Source organism: Heteronotia binoei, chromosome 5 (genome assembly GCF_032191835.1).
Source record: "Heteronotia binoei isolate CCM8104 ecotype False Entrance Well chromosome 5, APGP_CSIRO_Hbin_v1, whole genome shotgun sequence".
Lineage (NCBI taxonomy): Eukaryota > Metazoa > Chordata > Lepidosauria > Squamata > Gekkonidae > Heteronotia > Heteronotia binoei.
This window is the reverse complement of record NC_083227.1, coordinates 84,512,040-84,535,338: the sequence shown is the minus strand read 5'-3', so window position 1 is coordinate 84,535,338 and position 23,299 is coordinate 84,512,040. Positions and strand designations below refer to the sequence as shown.

The window sequence follows — 23,299 nt, the reverse complement described above, 5'->3', positions numbered from 1 at the left end:
TTTAGGCATTTTAGCCTATTGTTCTCCTCAAGAACTGGATAGTACAACAATCAGTTTAGACCGATGGTAGTGCTGAACAATGGTAGTGCTGGAGAAGAATCTTGAGAGTCCCTTGGACTGCAAGAAGATCAAATCAGTCAGTCCTAAGGGAAATCAACCCTGACTGTTCCCTGGAAGGTCAGATGCTGAAGCTGAAGCTCAAATATTTTGGCCACCAAATGAGAAGGGAGCACTCCCTGGAGAAGATCCTGATGCTGGGAAAGAAAGAAAGCAAAAGAAGAAGGGGATGGCAAAAGATGAGATGGCTGGACAGCGTTACTGATGTAACAAACAAGAATTTGAGCAGGCTTCGGAGGATGGTGGAAGACAGGAGAGCCTGGCGTGACTTTTTCCATTGGGTTGCAAAGAGTTGGACTTGACTGCGATTGAAAACAACGAAGTGCTGAACATGAACATTATTTATTTAGACATTCTATGTTAACTCTTCAGAGACCAGCTTGTAACATTAACAGACCTCTTTTTCATGCATCTTAATTCTTTTAAAATGTTGTTTATATTTCCACCTTAGTCTTTATTCAGTTCTCCCTTTGTCATATGGAAATTATTAAGACCTTATCAAAGGGCTGTCATGAGGATCAAAAAACTTGAAAAGCTGTTTTCCTATTAAGGCTCCAAAACTTCTTCACACTTACATAAATTGAACACTTACACACGCAGTAGCACGAGATCAGCTATCTAGGGCTTCAGAGAGATGCAACAAATGTAGTGATTCCCTCATATCGTCTTTGATCCTGTTGTTAAGATACATCTTGTGTGTTTTGGGGTCTATGAACTGTTAGCATTAGGAACATTGTGAGCAAGTCTTGTGTGTGCTATTTCCTGAGGTAAGCCATTAAATGCAGAAGGCCTTAGGTGTTTTCTAGCCTTTTGTGCTTTCCCTGGGGCTGCTGCTGCTGGGGCTGCTGATACAGCACAGCAGCAACTGGCAGACTTCCCTGCCCCAGTCCCCAAGCTACAGCCATGGGGATTTTTAATTTTTTTTTTTTTAATCAGCAATTGAATATTGTTATAACAGTTTTGTTGCAGAGGTATGCCTTTCCCTTTTATATCTTCAAAGGGGCTAGATGCTTGCTCTAAAACAATGATAGGAAGTTGAGAACCCAATACATAGATTGTTAATTATTACTGAATTAAGTATTACTATATTCGTTGTTGTTGCTCCTATTCGATGGAAAGAGATAAGAGAGAGTCTAGGGAAGCTGTCTTGGCTCAAGACCAAAGGGACCAAATCTGCTGCGGACTGTCTTCTGCGCAGCAAAACGAGGGCATCCATAGCGAGGGTAGCCAAATCAAAATTTCACACATAAGGGACATAGATCGGTGCCCTGATGTTCTGGGAAAGGGGCGATACTTTCCAGCAAGAGACTAGGGGCAAGCTTCGCACACTGTTTCACTTCAGAAGATCCTATACAAGATCCCTCCCACTCCCTTTTGTGTTTTTGTAGTCGGAGTGCCCCTGACCTATCCCCCCTCCCTACCCGGCAGTTGCCTTCCTCTTTCCCCTTCTCTCTGGTCCCCGACCTGACTCCCCCGCCCTCCTCATCCTCATCATCACGCGTCGCACGATACTTCCCGGTCCTCCTTGGCTCCCCTAGCAACAGAGTCTCGCTCCCTTGTCACCCAATCAGCGGGGGCTTGCTCCGTCAGAGCCAATGGAGATGAATGGGGCGGAGCCAACCCGCGGAGAGCGGGGGAAGGGCCGCCCCACTCGACGCCGCCATTTTGGTTTATGAGAAACAAAAGACTGGAGGTCGAGGCTGTTCCGGAGCTGATTGCAGGTACTTCTGTTTCGATTTATTGCTTTTAGGGCGTTTCAGGGATAGATGCCTGAGCCGGGAGGCTATAAGAAGTCTCCTTGCCTCGACGGGTGCCATTTAATTTCAAGATTTGGGTGATGTTCTCTGGCGTTTCTTTGAGCATCGGTGACCGTTTTAACCTGTTTCTCTTTGGATCTCCGAGGGGGAGGAGAGGGAGGATGCCCGAGCTTATCTTATCTGCTCTCTTAGTGGTCCTGCTTTGTAGGTCTTGCGCAATCCCTATCTGAACAACCAGCCTCACCTAATACCGGGGGGGAGGGGGGGCAGCACAGGATGCTTGAAAGGGAACACTTTTAGGGGACGCATCGAGGAAATACTGTGTATGGGTTCCTCCCTGCGCCCCCCCCCCCCCCCGATTTTAAATGGCTTTTTAAAAATTATGTATGTATTTGTGTCTTAGTTCCCTTTTCTTACTACCGGGTGATTGGCTTGCAGTTTACATGGCAAAGAATTGCACTGTGTCTTTGATGGGCTGTTATCATCAGTCATTGGGGTGGAAGCGAAGGCTGTTTCTGACGTGAGTGTTTTATGCGTTCTTGTTCCTTGGTTTAAAACGGCTTTCTTTTCATAAGGAAAGGCTCATCATATTGCGGGGAGGGCGGAATATAAATCTAAATAAATAAATATGAGCCCTAGGACGTCATAAAATGGTGAGGTAATCAAAACTTCTGGGGGGGGGTGTGAGAGAGAGAGAGAAAGGTTATTGTGATGGGAAATACATGACTCATTGTTACTCTGCAATTTTGAAATGGCATTGGTTGATTTGTTGGCACCAGATGTGATCCTCTTTCTCCATCGTTTCACCACTGCTTATATACACAAAAGATTTGTGTCACTCATTTTGGTGCATGGAGATCTTCTGTATTAAGATAATTATTTACTAGATTTCTAGCTGACTTGATCCTCAAACAGGAAGTGGAACTCTTGTTGTCTCACTTTCACAAAATAATTTGAGATATTTATAATTTTCTCACTTGAACTGCTGTGTAGCAATGGTGTTTCTTTACAATTGTGATTTTCTTATGACTAATGTTTGAGTATCAATTTATAGGTCTTCCTGTCACCATACTTGGGAGTGAATAACCTGTCATTAAATCATGACTGTTTATTTTTACCAGTGTGAATGCTTCTACCTTTTTAAATCTCACTGTTAAGAGTCTGTCCTGTGGAAAATATGCTCTCAACAATGCCTAAGGGAAGGAAATCCTTTAACTTCCTTTATGTGTGCTTTTGACTTCAGTTTGGTGTGCAAGTTACTGTTAATAAAACTGAATTATTCATATTTATTTAGCTATAATGCCTGTATTCTGCTTTTCCATTTATTTTGCTCAATGTACAGTGATTAAATACGCTGTTCTAACAAAATGATTATCTGCCATCTCTACTGATGAAAGAGCAGTAGCTCTATTCAAAGTTGATGGAGAACCTTATTCAACAAAAGGTGGACCATGGCAGGAGGGCAGTAAACTGCTGGCAGAAGATATGGAATGCGTGTGTGTAATTGGTAACTCTTGGTTCATCACGTTGTTGAGAGAGGATGGGCTACGCTTTCTTGATCTTAAATACTGTTCAAAGCCATGCCTGTCCACAGTTTGAAATAGTGATTATTCAATGATTACAGAGGCCTGAATGTTCATTGCCAGATCTGAATAAACAAGATCCCATATTAAGCCAATGTGGTATAGTGGTTAGACTGTTGACCTAGAATCTGGGAGGCCAAAGTTAAGATCCCCATTCTGCTATGGAAACTTGCTAAGTGAACTTGAGCTAGACACACTGGCAGCATAACCTACCTCTCAGGGTTGTTGTAAGTAAAGTGGAGGAGAGAATGATGTAAACTCATTTGGTCCTCATAGAAGAAAAAGTTGGGGTATAAGTACAGTAAATCTTCTCATCACATGGAAGTAATTAAAAGCCATCATCCCAGCTTGATCCTGATGGTTCAGTAATATATCCTGTATTGCAGTAACCAGTAGAGGCTGATTCTCAACACTGATCTCTGTAATCTAGACTACTGATTTGCAGACTGTATAATGGAAAAATAGGCTAAAACACAGTGGTTGTGTATTAGGACTTAAATAAAAATAGTGATGGGGATTGCAATTTTATTTATTTAAAGCATTTGTTAGCTGCCTTTCTCTCTTGCCAAACTCAAGGTGGCTTACAGTATAAATGAAATTATTATAAACAACAATGAAAATAGTATAAAATATGAATAAAACAATTATAAGACCATGTGCAAGGTCATGATTTAAAAACTCAGAACTGCCAATAAATAACAACTAAATAAATACTTAAACTGCCTCTTCAAGATTGACAGTGAAGGGACAGCTTCTTCTCTCTGCAGAGGTTGTTCTATAATTTGTGAGGCTATCCTCTCTTGTGTGCCCATCATACAAGCTTCTGTGATTGGTGGGGCAGTCAGGAGGACCTCTCCCTGTGATCTTAGTTCCTGGTAGAAACAAATTTGAGAAGATGGTCCTTCAGATACCCAAGTCCCAAGCCAGGTAGGTTTTGAAAAGAAAAAAAAAACACCTTTAATTGAGCTTAGAGGCAGATCTGGAGCCAGTGTAATTGCTGTAGTATCTGAGTCACATGCTCTCAGTAACTGACCCCATTCAGCACTCTAGCTGCAGCTTCTGAACATTCATCAGGGGTAGCCCCTTCTAGAGCACATTGCAGTAGACCCAGCTAGGTGCAACTAAGGCATGGGTCACTGTGGCTAGATCTGAACCAGGAATAGGCACAGCAAAAGCACTCTGGGTCACTGCAGCCACCTGGGTTTCTAAGGTTACTGTTGTGTCAAGCAGCACTCCAAAGCTGCAAACCTGACTTCTTATTCATATTCAAGACCAGAGAGAATTGAGTGCCTGGTCTGCCTTTCTGCTAGCCCAGAGAATAATATATTAGTTTATTCCCAGTTGCTTCAGTTGAACTGGCAAGGGTCAGTTTTTTGCATAATGTAGATTTACTTATTTGTGTGGACCTGTATAGTCAGTTATAGAAAGCAGTAGAAAGACTAAGGGTCTCTATGTATAAAGTGATTTATAATGAGAGATAGGAGAGGAACATTAACAATTAAAGGAAATTAGGCCACTGAGGGCTGTTCTCTTTCCCAACATAGCATAGGGTCCATTTGTTGGTAACATGATGGAAGGAAAGCATTCTTCTCTGTTCCTATTACATCTGCATGGTGTGACTGCAAATCAGTAATTCAGCTGTACAAAAACTAACACTGTTTTGCTTCTCAGATTGAAACCTCTGCTACTTACTATGCACAGGTTATTAGAAACTTTGCAAATAAAATTGTGTAAATAGTATTTTTGTCATCCCCTCCCCCCATCACTTACTGAAATAGATTACATTCTATTTTACCCGAGGATGTGAACAGGGGGGTTGCAGAGAATAATACATTCACCCACAGCCCAAATCTCTTCCCTGCTTGGCTTGTAATGATGGGAGAAGCCAGCTTAAATGGCAGAGCCTCTCTTAGAAGAGGTACACTGATGTTCCTGTTGATGTGGTCATGCTATTGAGGTCTTTTAAAAAGACTTTGTCTGATGGAGAGGACCTGAGAAACTACACTGTGATGTTACCAGTAAGCCAAGATTTATGGTTCTTGCTCTTTGTTGAAGCCTGGCTGGATGCACTGACTGATTCATACATAGGTTTCGTAGGATCAGAATGAACTGTATATGAACAAATATGACAAAATAGGGAAGTGGCTAGCTAGTGAGTTTATAGTGATTTGAACTTGAAGTGTCCTATTCATATTTTGAATCTCTTAACCATTATATTCTATAATTCAGCTACAGCTGTTGCAGAGTGCTGTGGTCTTGCAGCTGACATGGGCAGGCTGCTGTGTTCTTGCAGGTCACGTTGTGCACAGTTTCTTTCATGCAGAATTATATGGTGCATAAATAAATAGTGAACAAGCCACTATTGCAGAAGCAGAATTTAGCAGAAAGTGAGCTAAAAACAAGGTCTGAAAATGAATCATGTAGTAGAATGTTTTATATATGCAGTGTCCAAAGGTATAGAGAAGGGGGTCTGGGCACATAATATTTATGAAGCTTGCAGTGTGGTTCCTTCTATGCTCTAGGAACTAGATCTTTCTTGCCTAGTCCATCCTGCAGCAGTCCAGTACATGTCCAAAAAGGCAAAGCTGGTAGTGTGATTCCTGTGGATTAAAAGCCACATTGCAGTGAGGAGGAGGAACTGGGCATCATAATTCCCTTCTCTTTTCTACTGCATTTTTAAGTGAAGATGAGGGCAAGATTTTCTTCAGAGAGTATCTGACTTGAAAGTGAGGAGTCATAAAAATTGACTTGTTGTGGTCATTCATTTTCAAATGGAGATCTTTATAGCCTGGTGTAAGACAACTGATTGTTGCCAAACAGCTTGTAGCTGTATCAAGTTATTTGAACTTTCTATACTGTTTCATGTTTATGTATGTACTTTTCTGTTTTAAAACAAAATGTGATAAAATCCAGCAGAAGCACTTTCAAGTTCCACTGGCTTCAAAGACAAAAGTTCTTAGTCCTGTCCTCTTTAAATCAGTGCGATTTTAAAAATTCTTAATTGTACTCATGGTTTGTTATCTTTGTGAATCTGACTTGGTAATTGGTAAGAATAGCAAATTAAATATCAGTGTATTGCTTTCTGTCAGCTTCACACAGTAAGTAGAAAAGCTAACTGGTTATAAGCATTCTGAATGTACACACAAAGTGAGACAAATATTGTCTCCAGCTAACCAAATACTAACCATTATCCATGTATTCTGCATCTTCTGAGAATAAAATGTTAAAGATTGACTTTCTTAGAGCTGCTATACTTTAAAAAATGATGCATGGTTTTCATTCAGGTCCACTCCCAGCTTTCAAGGTTTCATGTACTTTTCCTAGATCAGAACAGTGTACACCTACTGAACAGATGGTCAGCACTGTCAGTTTTGATGGAGCCAGTCACCTGTTTGGCAGGATTGAATCTAACGCTTCTTTTCCCCAATGAGTGATTGACATTAACATCATGTTGACCATTTGTTTGGCAATGAGATCTTCACATGTGGCAGTGGGCATGCAGTATGTTGTTTAATAAGTAGATTTGTGAATTGTAAAAGTAGCTTGCAGTTGGGATTAGGTGGGATGCTGTTTGGAAGAGAAGAGAAACGCCTGTAAAGTCTTTTAGTGGCCTAACTGTAGTAAACCTCTAGGGATGCAACTCGACAATCTTCATGCATATTAACTACCTTACAGCTGCCCATTACCGTCTTAATGCAAGGAGATATACAAATGTCAAAACACTCAGAGAAATGGGAAACAGAAAACACTTTTTAAATGTGTAGCTCAAGTGCTCAGAACTTGCAGTGACAGCACATAGCAATCAAGCTATGTTGGGCGTGCACAGACACAGAGCTGCCTAGAACAGAATCAGACTATTTGTCCATCGAAGTCAGTATTATCTGTTCTGACTGGCAGCAGTTCTCCAGGGCTTCAGGCAGCAGTCTTGTCACATCAACCTTACTGTGTGATCCTCTCAACTGAAGATTAACCCTGGTTCCTTCAGCATGCTAGTTGGGTGTAGTTGACCTAGGATCCAGGAGACCCTAATTTGAATCCCCACTCTGCCACTGAAACTTGTTTTATTGAGCTTGGGCCAGTCATACACTCTTAGCTTAACCTACCTAATAGGCTTGTTGTGAGGATAAAATGGAAGAAAGGAGAACAGTATAAATCGTTTGTCATTTCCATTGGGGAGAAAGGAAACCACTAATAACTTCATGAATACCAAGCAGCTTATCCTACTACTGAGCCATGGCCCTTCCCCAATAAGGGCTTGGTTTTGTTTTCATGGTTGTATAATGACAAGTATTAATTTTAAAATTTGAGTGACTTTGCTTTATCATTTAACCTGTTCCTTGATGATGGTTTGATAAAATAGTAAAACAAATTTTTAAAATTCCAGAAAACAGAATACTGCTTCATTAGGGACAACAAACTTGTCACACCAGTCAGAGAAACTTTTCAAGTCCCCTGGACCACTATGAGAGTGGGGAAGAAGAAACATTATAGAAAAGTCCAAAGTGTGCAGTTTTGCAGCATTCTTGAAATGGAAGAACCAGAAGGTATAGTAGAGTTAACTAGATTAGGTGGTCCTAGTACAAAACAATGCTGATCTGGATAGCCCAAGTTAGCCTGATCTCATCAGATCTTGGAAACTAAACAGGGTTGGTCCTGGTTAGTATTTGGATGGGAGACCAACAAGGAATTCCAGGGTCTTTACGCAGAGGCAGGCAATGGCAAACCACCTCTGTTAGACTCTTGCCGTAAGTCAGCTATGACTTGATTGCAAAAAGGTGGTGGTGGGGGGTGTTCAGAACATTTCAAAATATACCAGAGGGTAGTGTGATAGAGAAGCAAAAGATTATACTCTTTGAAAGCCAACAGTTATTTAGATTCCTTCCCAAACAAGGGTGGTTAATCATAATGGACAAGTCCCTTGTAAAGCAGAGAGCAAATTTAGAAGAAACCCTGAAATGTTTCTACATAAAGTTCAGCAATGCAACACAATTTATGACAGGGGTGGCCAACGATAGCTCTCCAGATGTTTTTTTGCCTACAACTCCCATCAGCCCCAGTCAGCATGGCCAATGGCTGGGGCTGATGGGAGTTGTAGGCAAAAAACATTTGGAGAGCTACCGCTGGCCACCCCTGATTTACGATATTGTTTTTTTCTTAAAAAATGAACTGCCAAAATTAGGATGACCATATTGTATAGGAAGTTCATTCATAATACAATAACCTTTAAAGAGGAAAGTCAGAGTACATGGACACAATGGAAAAATCCTACGCTCAAGCAATGGAAAATTTTAATCTCTTTAAGAAAGCTGTATTGCTAAGCTGGATCTGAGGCAGTTGGATATACACCCTGTGGGCAACAGAAGACGTACTGAAATGAGAAGCAATTAATGGTGAAATATGATCCTATCCCACGACTTTAATTACTGCCATACTCTCAGAGGCTTGTATGCAATGGCTAAAGCTGAACCATGGTACTGATAATATGGCGAAGCTGTGGAATTCTGTCTTACTATCTACTTTGAGAACTACTGGCATTTTAAGGTATTAAGCGCTACTCTGTTTTATCCAGTATTTTTTCTAAGGAATTCAAAATACATTTTTTACTCACAGCAACTGTGCATGGTAGGTGCAGAGAGTGAGACTGGCCCAAGGTCATCTCTTAACCTTCATATTCCCATGTACCAGCACGGAATCTAGGAATATTTTGCTGCCCTGTATTATGGCTGCTACACAGGATTGTTGGTAGGAGGGTGGGGCTGGAATTAGAATTCATGGTCTGACATGTCTCTGCTTCCTTTGGGATCATGAATGCAAAGGAAGAAGAAGAGAAGAATGTTCCTATAGTCCTGTTCTTGGTTCTGTGCTGTGAGTAAAAGACAAATGCAAGGATCAGTTACTGGCAGATATTGTCTTGGAATTGTCCTGGGTCTAAGGGAAGCAGCAGCAGAGACAGCCAGGTTGAGGAGGGCAAAACACAGCAGTTTGATATGACACAGAGGAAACAAGAAATGCAAGCGCTGCTTCCTCCTGCACCTCCATCTTCTGCACAGTAGCTTTCATCTCTGCAGTATGCACAAGGGGCCCCTAGGGAGTTGCTGTAGGCATCACTAGTAGAAAGCCAGTTGCTTGCTAGGTGAGCTTGGGCTAGTCACTCATTCTCAGTCTAACCTACTGTACCTCACAGGGTTCTTGTGATGATAAAATAGAGTGCTGTAAGCTGCTTCAGGTCCTCATTCGGGGGGACAGCAAGGGATTAAGTAAACAATAAAGAGAGGTGTTGGGAATTTGTGACAACACTTTTTTTTTGTCTTATTGGAAAGCTCTCCACAGAAGCAAGATTTGAAGCAAATTTAAACATTGCAGAAGGTAAATGCCTCTGCCTTTTTCTTTGAATGTAAGCATAATGTCAACTTGTAGAAAGTGAGTGGGTAGCTATTTCATAACAAGGCAGTTCAATTTTTTTTTTAATATCGTGTAGTGAGGGGAGGGGAGGTGGCATAGTACAGCCTGATCCTGTCTGATCTTAGAGGGTAAGCTGAGTCAGCCCTGGTTTGTACTTGGATGGTAGACCACCAAGGAAGATTGTCGAGAAAGGCAGTGGAAAAGAACCTCTGCTTCTCACTTGCCTTGAACGCCTCTTGTTTGGGGTTGCCACAAGTCAGCTGTGGCTTGACAACACTTTACAGACACATGGTTCAGTCAGTGCTACTGATTTCAAGCAGATTTGTGAATATCCCAAAACTCAAAGATAAGCCATGAGTGTTGAGTTATAAGTGTGATCGCATTCTTGGGTATATGTTAGAAAGCTGAGGGAATATTTATATATATATATATTTTCAGAGATTCACAATTCACATGGGGTTGTTAACATTTGTGCAAATGCTGACACTGCATCTTGGATGTTCTCTGTAATAGTTAGCTTGAATGCCATCTATTCCGTTAAAGGTTTCACCTTGTATTTGCTTATCATGCTGTTTCTATTACCTTAGCCAGCTGCAGTCATCCTGTGAGAGCACAAAGGAAATACAAGCTGAGCAGTTTAATCATGATATAGTTCTGTGTCAGACTGGAAGATATTTGACTTTGTCACTACTTTATTTAGTCATTAAGCATGCTGTCTGTGCAACTTGCAAGGGTCACAATTAACACTAAGTTGGATCCAGACTGGCATAGCTATTGTGTAGGGCAAAGCAAGGAAGTTGTTTTCCGTGGGCAAAAATCCTAGGTGCCAACTTAGTCCCTATATACACTGTTGCAAGACCTAATAATATTATCTACATCGTCTAGGGCTTATCCACTTAGACCATGCAATTTATTAAATGCCATCATTTGCCAGTGTTACCATTGTGCCTACAACTTACAAACATGTCAGTTTCTGCTTGAGGGAATCAGTGAACACAAATTGGACATAAGATTTTCCCTTCACATCTCTATCTGAAGAAATGAGCAGTGATTCATGAAATCTCATATTGAAATAAATGTTTTTAGTCTTTAAGATGCCTTTGGACCTTTGTTTTTAAAATCTTTGTGCCCACAGAAACAGTAGTCTGGATCCAAGTTTATATAATCTTCATTAGAGCATATGTATAAATGAACATAAGAGGAGCCATGTTGGATCAGGCCAGTGGCCCATCCAGTCCAACACACCGTACCCAAAAAAACCAAGTGCCATCGAGGTCCACCAGTGGGACCAGGACACTAGAAGCCCTCCCACTGTGCCCCCCCCCAAGCACCAAGATTACAGAGCATAGCCTTGACAAGCTCCTTTTAATCTCTTGACAAATAAAAAAGCTTTTATCTAGGGGCAAAACATATAAGGAAGCGTTGCAGTGTAATATCCCAATGCATTCCAGAGAGTTTAGTGCCAAAAAAGAGAGGGCCCTGCTCTATGCTATCGCTGATGCAGCTGTGGTACATGGAGGGATGCAAAGCAAGGCCTGGCTAAATGACTGCAATGAGCAAGGAGGTATATATAGGTGATTTTATTTCTGAGGCATAAGAAACCCAGACCATTTAGAGCTTTAATCTGAGAACCAGCACCTTGAATTGGGCATAGAAATTAATAGACAACTATCCTGGTGCTTTAATACCAGGAATCCTTTTATGTACTGCAACTAAGAAGTCAGCTGCAGCCTTTTGTGCAGGCAGAAGCTTCTGAATCTTTTCAGAGGCAGCCTGTATTACAGTAGTCTAAGAAAGGTTGAACCAGAACCAATGGGCCAGAAGGTCGGACCAGAACCAATAGGTTAAAATTATATCAAAAGAGTTTTTGGCTAAGTTTTAGGAAAAACTTCCTGACAAAATGGTTCCTCAGTGGAACAGCCTTCCTTTGGAGGTGGTGAGCTCTTCTTTCTTGGAGGTTTTTAAGCAGAGACTAGATGGCCATCTGACAGCAATGCTGATTCTGTGAATTAGGCAGATCATGAGAAGGGAGGCAGGGAGGGTTGCATCAGTGCTTAGTTTTCCTGGTGTTTTCTTACACATCCAGGGAAATGCTGTTTATCACTTTGGTGTCAGGCAGCAATTTTTCTCCAGGGCTATTTTGCCAGGGATCCTGGAGAGTTGTTTTCTTTTCTTTCTTTTGCCATCTTCTGGGCTTAGAGCAGAGGTCACTGAGTGTGTGAATAGGGGGGAAGATACTTGTGAATTCTTGCATTGTGCAGGGGGTTGGACTAGATGACCCTTGAGTTCCCTTCCAACTCTGATACTACAAAGAGGCTACCAATAGAGGGTGATCAGAAATGAGACACTGGTTTATAATATTGGTATATTTTGCTTGCTACAACTGAGAGAGTGCTTTAATTCTGTACATGCTTGTGGTGGAGTTTGTTGAATCATGTCCTGGATAATACCTAAGAGGTTGCAGTTTTCTAAATACGCCAGATTCAAAATTCCCTATAGGTTGCTTGAACATCTATGAAAGAAAACAAGTTGTAAAGTTGCTTGAAAAATTAATGAGCTCTCTGGAGATGTGAAAGTGGGGAGTGTTTTTGTGAGTCATGTGACTTACTTTTTGTAAAGATCAGAGGAGGTAAAGATTATCCTTAAGAAATTGTTTCATCTTTTTGCTATTGCAAAGATGAAGAAAAATGGTTGGAGAAATACTAAGATTTGAAGTTAAGCCCTATGAATATGCAGTTAGAAGCAAGTCCACCTAATTAAATGGATGATTCCCCGAGTAAGAATGCACTGAATTGCAGGTACAGCTTGGTAAACTACTTTGTTGCATTTGGAAAAAATAGTGTGGGTGCCACCTTCTGGCAACAGATGTGTTGCAGAAATATTTAAGATTGTATTTAAGACCAGTAAATTATCTAAAGTGTAGAGATTAAGGGTGTTTTGTCTAGTCCTATGAAACATTCATTCTTAAAGGCCTTGAGCTCCATATGTTTCAGCAGGGTTGAATGAACAGTGTTTATAATGAAGTTGTCATTATGATCTTGTAAACTAGCATGTACATATACCATTATGCCATATTGAGAATTCTCCCTACTGCTATAAATTCATCACATTTGATAGAGAAGAATTTCTCAATTTCTGTAATATTGTCTTGGTGTGTAAAGTGCAATTCTTTGTTTTCAGTAATGATATGTAGTAAATGGGTGTACGGCTATAACATTTCTTGTTCTCTCAGAATTAAGTCAATTAATGTTTACGTGTTACTCTGTGAAGAAAAACAAAGTGCCAAGTTATTTTTAGATGTAAAACTGAACAATGAAAGCCATAGCTCCAGTTGTATCATATTTAATTTGCTAATAAGTTTTAGATTATCTTCTGATCTGGTTTTCAAAGACGATGCTTTAAATCAAAAGGTTATTAAATCACTAAACATACTATTGTCAAGTAGTCTTGAAGACAGCTGTAGTTTGGGCAACATTTGTTCTCTTATAAGCAGAAACCTCTCCCTAAGTACATTAGTTGCTGAAATAAACTTTTAAGATCAACCCATGTATAATTTCAAACATAATAAACAATGCTGGACATATTATACTCATAAGAATACACATGGAAGGATTTGTAGGTTACAAATCAATGAAATAGTGATACTAAATGCTTCTAAATTTTTCTTTTCACAAGCTCCCTCCGCAGAAGTCTAACCTATTATTTAAAATCTCTGTAATTTTTTTTAAAAAAAAATCAAGTTAGAGGGTTGACCCCAGGACCTTTCAAAGGGAAAATGTTTGTCTGTGCAGGTGTCGAATTTCCTTCTGGTTCCCTCTTATAAAAATTAAATTGCAAACTGCTGTTTTAACTTGGGTGGGGGGAGGTAAAGATCAGTGTCTCTGTGTGTACAGCACAGTACAGTATTTTGTCCACGATGTGTATGCATAAACATACATGCCCAAAAATAAGAACACATCAAATGGAAACATCTTAGTTATATATTGTATATGCCAGTTTTCTAAAGGCTAGCTTAGTATCTACAATGGAGAATTTGTAGACAAAAGAACAAATAATCATGATTTATCTTCACTGTTTCCTTGTGGACTACAGCATTTATAAGCAAATGCTGCTAGACTTAGCAAATATGAACAGCGGGGAGCAGTATGAGTGTGTATCTGTTTTCCACTTTTTGAACTGCTAGTCTCCTGGCTTCTTCTTAATAGACACACCCTGTAGGGTTTCAGCTAATTCCCATTGGCTAAAACCTTGGTGGGAGTGGTACGCAGACTTTTTCCCTCTGCTCTGCTTGTATGATCTCACTTCTGTTTGTCTCTGCACTTAGAGCTCATGAGCTCTTTTCAGTTTCGGCTTCCGTGAGGAGAGTTTGACTTCTGTTTTCCTCACTGCTGGCTACTAAGGAATCTGTTAGCTTTGCTTTTTCAGACTGTATCGTCACCACGTTGCTGAAAGAAAGGGGCTTTTCTTATGTTTGTTTTTATAGACATTTTTGAACTGGAGTAAAATCTTCTGGAGTGACAACTCTTGCTAGGAGCTGCTGCCACAACTACCACATTAGATTATCTGTCTAATGAGCTACAAGGATGAGCCCGGCATTTGGAGCTATGGAAGTGGAGCACTATTCCAAAGGCGTCCTGCTGGAGCCTTTTGTTCACCAGGTTGGAGGTCACTCCTGTGTCCTCCGGTTTAATGACGAGACCATCTGTAAGCCCCTCATACAGAGAGAGCACCAGTTTTATGAGACTCTTCCTGCAGAAATGCGTAAATTCACTCCTCAGTATGAAGGTATGTGATCAAACGTAGAAGGGGGATGGGCGTTTGGTTTACATTGTAAATCCAAGTGTGTGTATTTGGTCTCTAAAATCTTACATTCTGAAGAGATTTTAGGGAGCTTCTTTTCATGTGTTTTGATGTTGTCTGAGCCAGGCTGTGGAGATACAGGGTGGAGATGCTTGCCAGTGGGTCTTTGGGCTGACTGACAGCATTAGAGTAGAACAACTCTGCTGATGATAGCCTGTATATCGCCCTTAGGCACAGGTAGGTGAGTATATCGATAACAGCTTGTAAATGTTTTCAGTAATAATGTGCTGATTCTTTCTGATTTTTCTTCTTCAATCTACTTTTTATTGTAAATTAACTGGGTAAGATTTGCTTGTTTTATGGAAGTTGGAACTTGATATATATTTTTAAGTATTATCGTTTATCTCTAACAGTTTGCTCATGACAAATCACCAAGTGTTGGCATAGCAATGATAGTCAAAACATATTGTTAAATCTATGGAGCTTGTTTTTACCCTTAAGGAGATGGGGGAAACTGTAGTAATTAGTTAGGCAAAAGGTGAAGTACCGTTGACGGTTGAAGTGGATTTTCCAGTTCTGTTTGGTGTTGTGTTAGTTGACCCAAAAACTTGGCTCTTAATGAGGTGGTGTATTACCTTTCAGAAAATTTAATTAAAAATACCCAAATCTGAGTATTTTTATATTGTATTCTGTTTCTTCACTGAATAAAGAATGCACCTTTGTTTAAAAAATTTGACTGCTAACCGGAGGAAAGACTAAGGGAAGATATCAGTTGTATTGACGTATGGTATGCACACTTACTGAAACATTGGAAAACTTTTCATTACAAGCTCTTAGAATTAATGAATTAAAATGTGTTTTATAAATGCTTAGCATAATGTAATAAATGTGTACTAGCATATGTGGTTTTTCTCTTCGGGGGCTGTGTGGGAGGGATTCACGGGTAAGGCGGGGGGGCTCATTTGGTCCATCTCTGTTGTTTTTTCCAGGATAAAGCCAAGGGCCATTTTCTAGCTGGCTTCCCCCCCTTTTCCTGTAGCTCTTCCCTGTGTGAGCAGCAGGACTGTCAGTCAGAGCTTCTGCACTCCCCACCCTTGCTACTGTAGGTCTCAGAGCTGCCTGCCCTGCTCAGAAGTGCCAGTCTCCAAGAACTCTAGTGATGAGCGGCAAGAATGTGCAGATTGATTGATTTCAGGATAAAGAGAGAGGACTAAGGAAAAAAAAACATTCAGCCAATTGTTACAACTTCTGCTGTAGCATTCCTATATGGCATGGGGGTGCACCCCTGTCAGAACTCTCCTCTAAGACTCTCAGAATGTAACACAGTGATGATCTAGAGACTTTTGAGATGAGGAGGCAAAAATGCTTCCAAGGTTCACCATGTTTTGATGTACTGCAGTCAAATTTGTTTTGTAATTCATTTTGTTGTTTCTTTTACAAGATTGCTACATAAATAAAATATATCCCCCCCCCCCAGGAAGAAAATATCAACTGTAAAGTTACACATGGTAATTTTAAGTGGAAGCCTTTGAATTAGTTGTCTGTTGTAATGTGTGATGTTCTTCTTGTTTTGCTCTGCTTTTGCAAGCCTTTCATTTTCCCTGGTATTTATTAATTCTCCTGATAGCCTTTGTTTGGATAAATGCTTTTAGCTTTGCTATTGAGCAAAACTTAAAGCTTTTGGTGTTTCTGTGTAGGGCATATTCTACTCCAAGATGTAAATATAAATTGTTTTACATCTCTTGTAGGGACAGCTGAGTCAGATTTTTTTCCAAAATAATAAAATGTTTCAATAATTGAAAACGTCTCCTGTTATTATTTGATTGCTGTGTGATTCTGCTCACAAGCGAGAAGAATCTCCTGTATTGTCAATGTTTTGTCTTCATGATAAATTGTCTTCTCTGTGAGGTGTCACTTTGTCTAGATGTTTTGATATTTGTTAGGTTGACAGATGAGTTTTGGCCTGTGGCAAGATAAAAAAAACTAAGGACTTGGGTAAGAGAAAAACCAAAGTTGCTATATTCTTAGTGTAAAATTATGTTGTGTTGTAAGATATAGTTGCTTCTCATTTCGCTAATTCTTAACTGGATCTTTAATTTCTTCTCTCAAGGTGTGGTATCTGTAAGCTTTGAAGAGGATGAAGATGGAAACCTGTGTCTAATAGCATATCCATTAAATGGGGACCATGATAACTTGGAAAGCCTAGATAATTCTGACTGTGAACCAAAAAATAAATTGTTACGTTGGAGTAACAAAAAGACTGTATTGCTAGAAAACGAAAAACTAACTAAAGAGTGGGTCCGGCAGCACAGAAAAGAAGAAAAAATAAAAAGGTAGCGTGTTTTTGTGTTACAACAGGCATAAAAAGTTTAAATTTAGGGTTCTGGGGTTTTTTTACTTTATCCTTATGCTGTCTTCCCCCCCCCCCCCATTTTGTCTTTTAAGATGAGTTAGTTTGGCATAACTGTAGAATTCTATCCTATATGTATCTGTGCCTTTTAAATCATCTGTTTTGCAGTTTATGACAAGGAGCTCATAAGTTCTTTTTTTCATTCTTCCTCTCCACATATTTTACTGTTCAGGGGGCATTTTGGTACACTTTCTCTAACACACTTTGATCTGGAATTATGCCAACTTTGGCAGCTTTTGAAGTATGTCTTTCAAGGAAAATGTGCAGTTCTGTCTCACTTTTAATCCTGTAAACTGATATTACAGTTTAACACAAAGTGAGATCCTCAGTCTTTTCTTTTTATATTGGTATATGTAAGAGGCTTCAGCAGTTGAAAGTGCCAGCCAGCCAGCTGTTATCTGTGCGACTTGAGAGGATAATGGTCAAGTTGCACAGATAACAGAAAGACAGTAAATAGGCTAGCTGAAAGCATTACATGAGTAAGGCTATTAGAACACTATACATATTTTCAGGTTTTTGTTGAAAATATGCTAATGTTATTTTGTAGCAGTTATTAATGTGTATATATTTTTCAGTCATAAGTTAGAAGAAGAATTTGAATGGCTGAAGAAATCTGAAGTATTATATTACAGCGTTGAGAAAAAGGGGAATGTCAGTTCACAGTTCAAACATCATAATCCTTGGAGTATGAAATGCCACCAGCAGCAGTTACAGCGAATGAAGGAAAATGCAAAACATCGAAACCAGTATAGTATCCTTTCATCAAAGTATGTCTTGCAAGATAGCCAAATGAGAAGTGATCACATTTAACATTAACGTAAACATGGGGAAAGCAGAGGCTTTAGTCCAGTTTTAGATTTCTTGTTCAATGTCTGGCTGCTAATTATAACAGGCCACATTTTTGTTGTTGGGAGGTTGCTGCACAAGCTGCCTCTAGATGTTGACCAGTGTGATTACAGCGATGGTGTCTGTACTAGATAAAAAACGCTGTTGCTTTTTGGATGTCACGTGACAAACATCCATCTTTAATCCAGTATATTCGTTTATGGGTTAGTCTCTGTAAACAGCGCAGCTGCCTGTTTGCCTGTTTAAACCAAGAACATACCTTGATAATAAACTAAAATCAGGCAGCTCCTTGTACTGGTGAATATGCTGCTAATGTTTGGAACCACTAGTATTATGATAGTTCGAATGATATCTGAGGGCTCAGTAGCTACTTCTCACAACATCAGAAGGTTTTTATAAATTTTTTAAATTGATGTGACTTTTCTTTCTGCACATGATGGTTCTCTAATGAAACTAATTTATCTATTTGCTGCATTTTTCATTTATTTAAAATATTTATATCCCCACCATTCCACGTTGGAGTGCAAAGTTCTTTGAAGACCTCCTCTAGGAACACACAGTGCAGTAAAGAAACTAGTAACAGCAGGAGTAATAATTTCTAGTATTGACACCACAAAACATTGAAGAAAGCTCCAGAACATGGCACTATCGCTGTAAACAGGGGAACAGGCTAGTGCAGATATACATCTTGTCTTGCTTATGGAAAAACCTTCCATCTAATTATGGATGGTCTATAAGAACAAAGTTGGAGTCCTTTTTGGATTTCTGTTGCTTAAGACCAACACAGCTGCCTACCTGGATCTGTCATTAGTTTATAAGATAACTGTAATTTTCACAAACTGAGAAGGGAAGTTGAACAGACTCAAGGTCATACCAGTATTATCTGATGGATCAGAACATTCAATCCATATTGGTTGACTCACAGCTTCTTGGCTATCCTCTCACACGACTTGGCTTTTTTCTGTGGAAAACAAAGCATTACACCGTACATGACTGAAGTATCATCTGACAGAATTTTAAATACTGGCCTGTAACACATTATACTGCACAAGTTCTCATTGTGAAGAATATTGGAGCTTGTGATTACTGATCAGAGAATAATATCAGCGTCAGTTGTTAGGGCTTTTCCTTAACTTTTTAGAATTTATTTTGCTGGAAAACCTGACCTCCCGATATGAGGTGCCTTGTGTGTTGGATCTGAAGATGGGAACTCGACAGCATGGAGACGATGCATCTGAAGAAAAGAAGGCTAATCAGATCAGGAAATGCCAGCAGAGCACTTCAGCAGTTATAGGAGTCCGGGTGTGTGGTATGCAGGTGAGCAGGATGAGGGCTTGGAGTGAATAGTTTCTGCATGGAAGAAATTACAAATGAATTGGCTTCTACTAGCATTTCTTTGCATTAGGAAGTTCTAGCTTTTCCTTGAGACAAGTGGATTGTGTTGAATTGGAAAAACCGAAGCTTCTGATCACTCTTGTGTTGCAACGGTAGAATCAAAGGTCCTGGGGACATACCTCTTATTAAATATTTCCATGTAATCCAAAAAACAATAACCGGATTGTTTTTTTACAAGCAAAATTATTTAGTGGTTCAATCTTAGAAAATGCTATAACCACCCTAACTTCATACTTTTCTAGCTGAGATTTTACATTTTCTTCACCATCTTGCTGAAGAAAGCTCCAGGACGTGGCAGTATCACTGTAATCAGGAGGATGGGCCACTTCAAAGCAATCGCTCTCCCTTATCAAGAGTGGAGAAAGTGAGCAGCTGCATGGAATTGGCTGTTTGACCCTACCGGCTGTCCTTCATTCAATTAGCACGTTTAATATAGGAAAATTAATTTACACATGCATGTGCAAGGAATGAAGCATGCACACACATGCTAGCAGACAAAACCACTACTAAAGCATTCCCTTCTCCTGTCCCTACCTGGCAAATGTTGTATAATAGTTAGCAGACTGTTCTAGAAGATGGGAAGGCTAAACTGGTGTGCATGTGAGAAGCTTAGCATTAAACAGCAATCCCATCTTTTTTTGATTCTGCATTTAAATCTTTAAATATATGATGGCTGCAGTGATAGTGGAACACTGGCATGTTTCTAAAAGAATGTAGCAGCTTATTTTAGTAGCTGCTGGAAGGGGATCTTAAGATAGAGAAGAGGTGTTTGCATCATTTTATTGCCATCACAGTTGGAACATTTTAGCAATCTTTTTCAGAAATATGCTGAGGAAATATTTTTATTTCATTTATTATTTCAAACTTTTAAAATGGTACCTATTTACCAGGTTAGGGTCCACTAGGTGGTGAACATAAGAAACATTAAAACAATTAAAATACAGTTAAAACTATAAAATAATTTGGATAAAACAAATACCATTAGAAGGAGGCCAGTAAAACATTGTGGGGTATGCCAGATGAAACAGAGTTTTCACCTTCTGGTGAAAGATGTCAATATAGAGGGAGATGGATGAATTTCCCGGAAAGGGAGTTGCGGAGTATTGGTACCATGATTGAGAAGTCTTTAGCTTCTGAAGGCAGGGCAACTGAAACAGAACTGCCAAAGATGACTGGTGTTCCAGGTAAGTTCATACGGGAGGACACAGTCTCTAAAGCAGCAGGGCTTTTGGAGCAACTACAAGAAGATCCTTGTCACAAATAGGGTAATATTGGTGACAACATAATAAATAGAGGTCCTTTATAACAGAGCTGGTTGAAGGGGGGGGGGCTTGAAAGACTACACTGAAGTAGTACCTTCTTACTAACTGCTGATATGACACTATGGTTTTATATGATTTCACCGCTCTCTTATGTTGTTTGCAGTCTATGGCCCTCTGACCCTGCTTGCGCTTCCCCCTCCCCTTCATAACCTCCTATACATATATCTAGTGAGGACCCACAGATGGTATAAGATAGGCAGTAGTCCATTAAAATTTATTCTAGAATAAACGTGTATTAATCTCTAAGGTACCTCAAGACTCTTACTTTTGTTCCTTCGTAGCTTAGTAAGAAATGCCCATCCTCCCCCTTAGTTCTGGCCACTAGTGTGGTATAAATCTCACATTTCACAGGATGCTAATAGCATTTTGATTATAGTACAGACTGTGACAGCTACTTGCATGAAGCCTAGTTAGATAGCTTCATTATTCCAGTCAGTTACAGTTCTCCTGTGGCACTTTCAGAAGTGATATTGGGGCATACAATAATTTCCCATTTAAAATGCCATTTTCTGTTAAATGAATGTTGGCAGCAGTAATTCAGCTGCCAGTAGTCTTGCAATTGTTGAGCACAGGAGTGCTACTGTGCATATTATAACTTGACTATGAGAACTTGGCCAAAATGTCCCTAATCCTATTTGAACTCTGATCTTATTTCATTAAAACAGTCATATCAAGGTAAATAATCAGTTTTGTAATTAAGAAATGTTTTGAGAAATCGTTCATACGATACCTTCCCTTTACCTTCTTTCTGCTAAATCAAGAGTATGGTACTGATTTAGGGAAAAGATACATCTTTGAGAAATGTGGAGGCATGATTCAAAGTTTTATTGTTGCTAACCAGTCCTGTCCTTTCCTTATTTTGTACAGGTTTATCAGCCAGGCACTGGCCAGTTAATGTTTATGAATAAATACCATGGAAGGAAGCTTTCAGTCCAAGGATTTAAAGAAGCACTTTATCAGTTCTTTCATCATGGCAAATATCTGCGAAGAGAACTCTTTGAACCTGTTCTAAAGAAATTGACTGAATTAAAATCTGTCTTAGAGAAACAGGAATCTTACCGCTTCTACTCAAGCTCTTTGCTTATCATTTATGATGGAAAGGAATTGCAAAAGGTAGCTGTGGACTCCGACGCAGAAGACCTTGAAGGTCTTTCAGAAGAGTCGTCTGATGAATCTGCAGGTGCTTATGCCTACAAGCCCACTGCTAGCTCTGTTGATGTTCGAATGATAGACTTTGCCCACACAACATGCAGGTATTATGGCGAAGATAGTGTGGTGCATGAGGGCCAAGACACGGGTTACGTTTTTGGACTTCAAAACTTAATAGCTATTATTAAAGAAATAAGGGACGAGAGCAGCGAATAAACATTTAGAATGCAAAACAGTAGAAAGCACTATAGTGACTCTTTGTATTCCAGAAATATTGACCACTTTCTGGTGGTAGCAACCTGTACAGACTCTGTTGGGATGGCCCTATCAGAGTCAGAGCTATTCAAAAGAGGGCATTTCCTTCTAGTGGTGCTAGAGGTAGCACTGATGCATCTGGGTATCTTTATTATTTATTTTAACTCTCTTGGAAACATTCCATATTTGTTTATTCAAATACCTCTGTTATCCCTGTGTGTATATGTTCCAATAAAATTCTTTTTGTTCATTGCAAATGATAATGTTATCTTTTTAAGGTCCTTAAAAAGAGCAGAATGTTGACACTTAGGGTAGATAATCTTCATATGTATCCTCTTCCTCAAAAGAAACAAAACGTTACTCCAAGGTATTCTACATGTATGCAAACAATATTGCAAGAACAAGTTGAAAATCCATGTTAAAACAAACAGAAAAGTTGTTTCCTTGACATCTGGTTGCCATTGGAGCATGTCTGTCACTTCAGACATTGCTGGTCCCCAAAATAGTTGGCACTCATATTTATTTATTTAGAAAAGGTCTATGCTACCTCTTTAGGAACTTCCCAAGGCAGTTACAAAATAAAAAATATCAATTAAAAACAGCCTAATTTTAAACATAGACCATAAAAATCACTGAAAGTGTAAAATAAATTTCTTACTAAAATGGGTATTAGAAGATCAACCCATTAATTAAAAATTTGGGTGAACAGAAAGGATAAAGGCAATTTCAGAATGGAGGTTCCATTACTGCAAAAGTCCTGGCTCCGGTTGATATCTGCCTCACTTCTGAAGGCAAGGAGCCAGAAAGCAGGGTTTGTGAAACAGATCTTAACTGTTGATCTGGACAGCAAAGGAGCACAGCTATCATACCCTTGACCAAAGAATTGTACACTCTTATCTGGAATGGTTGTCCTCTTCCATCAAGCACACAGCTTTGAGAGGGATGCACAAGGAGCAGTGAAGGAGGTGGGGACACCCGCCTAGCCAGCCAGATCAGCCGAATCAACCCTGGTGATCAATGGGGTGAAAGATGTCACAGCCAGCTTGCCCTCACATCCAACAGTATGGGAGAAGTTGGTCCTTGGACCATTTAGGTCTTCAACAGTTACAACTGGCCCTTTGAAGCAGTTGGGGAAGCCAGTGCAGATCTTTCAGTACTAGAGTGATACAATCTCTGTATCTCGTCCCTGATGATAGCTTTTTGAATGAGCTGAAATTTCTGGACCATTTTCAAAGGCAGCCCTGTGTAAAGTGCATTACAGTA

General features: G+C 39.7%; 1 protein-coding gene across 2 annotated transcripts; it reads left to right on the top strand.

Moving 5' to 3' along the window:
• Positions 1-1,737: 1,737 nt before the first annotated feature.
• IP6K2 (inositol hexakisphosphate kinase 2) lies at positions 1,738-22,293 on the top strand. Of its 2 annotated transcripts, none has more exons than XM_060239718.1 (6): positions 1,738-1,838; positions 14,343-14,644; positions 16,770-16,992; positions 17,645-17,820; positions 19,057-19,232; positions 21,500-22,293. In XM_060239718.1, the coding sequence occupies exons 2-6, from the start codon at positions 14,443-14,445 to the stop codon at positions 21,995-21,997; spliced, it is 1,275 nt and encodes a 424-aa protein (XP_060095701.1). In that variant the 5' UTR covers positions 1,738-1,838; positions 14,343-14,442; the 3' UTR covers positions 21,998-22,293. The 2 variants fall into 2 exon arrangements, with proteins under 2 accessions (XP_060095701.1, XP_060095702.1); XM_060239719.1 differs by lacking the exon at positions 1,738-1,838 and adding an exon at positions 12,359-12,488.
• The last annotated feature ends 1,006 nt before the right edge of the window (positions 22,294-23,299 follow it).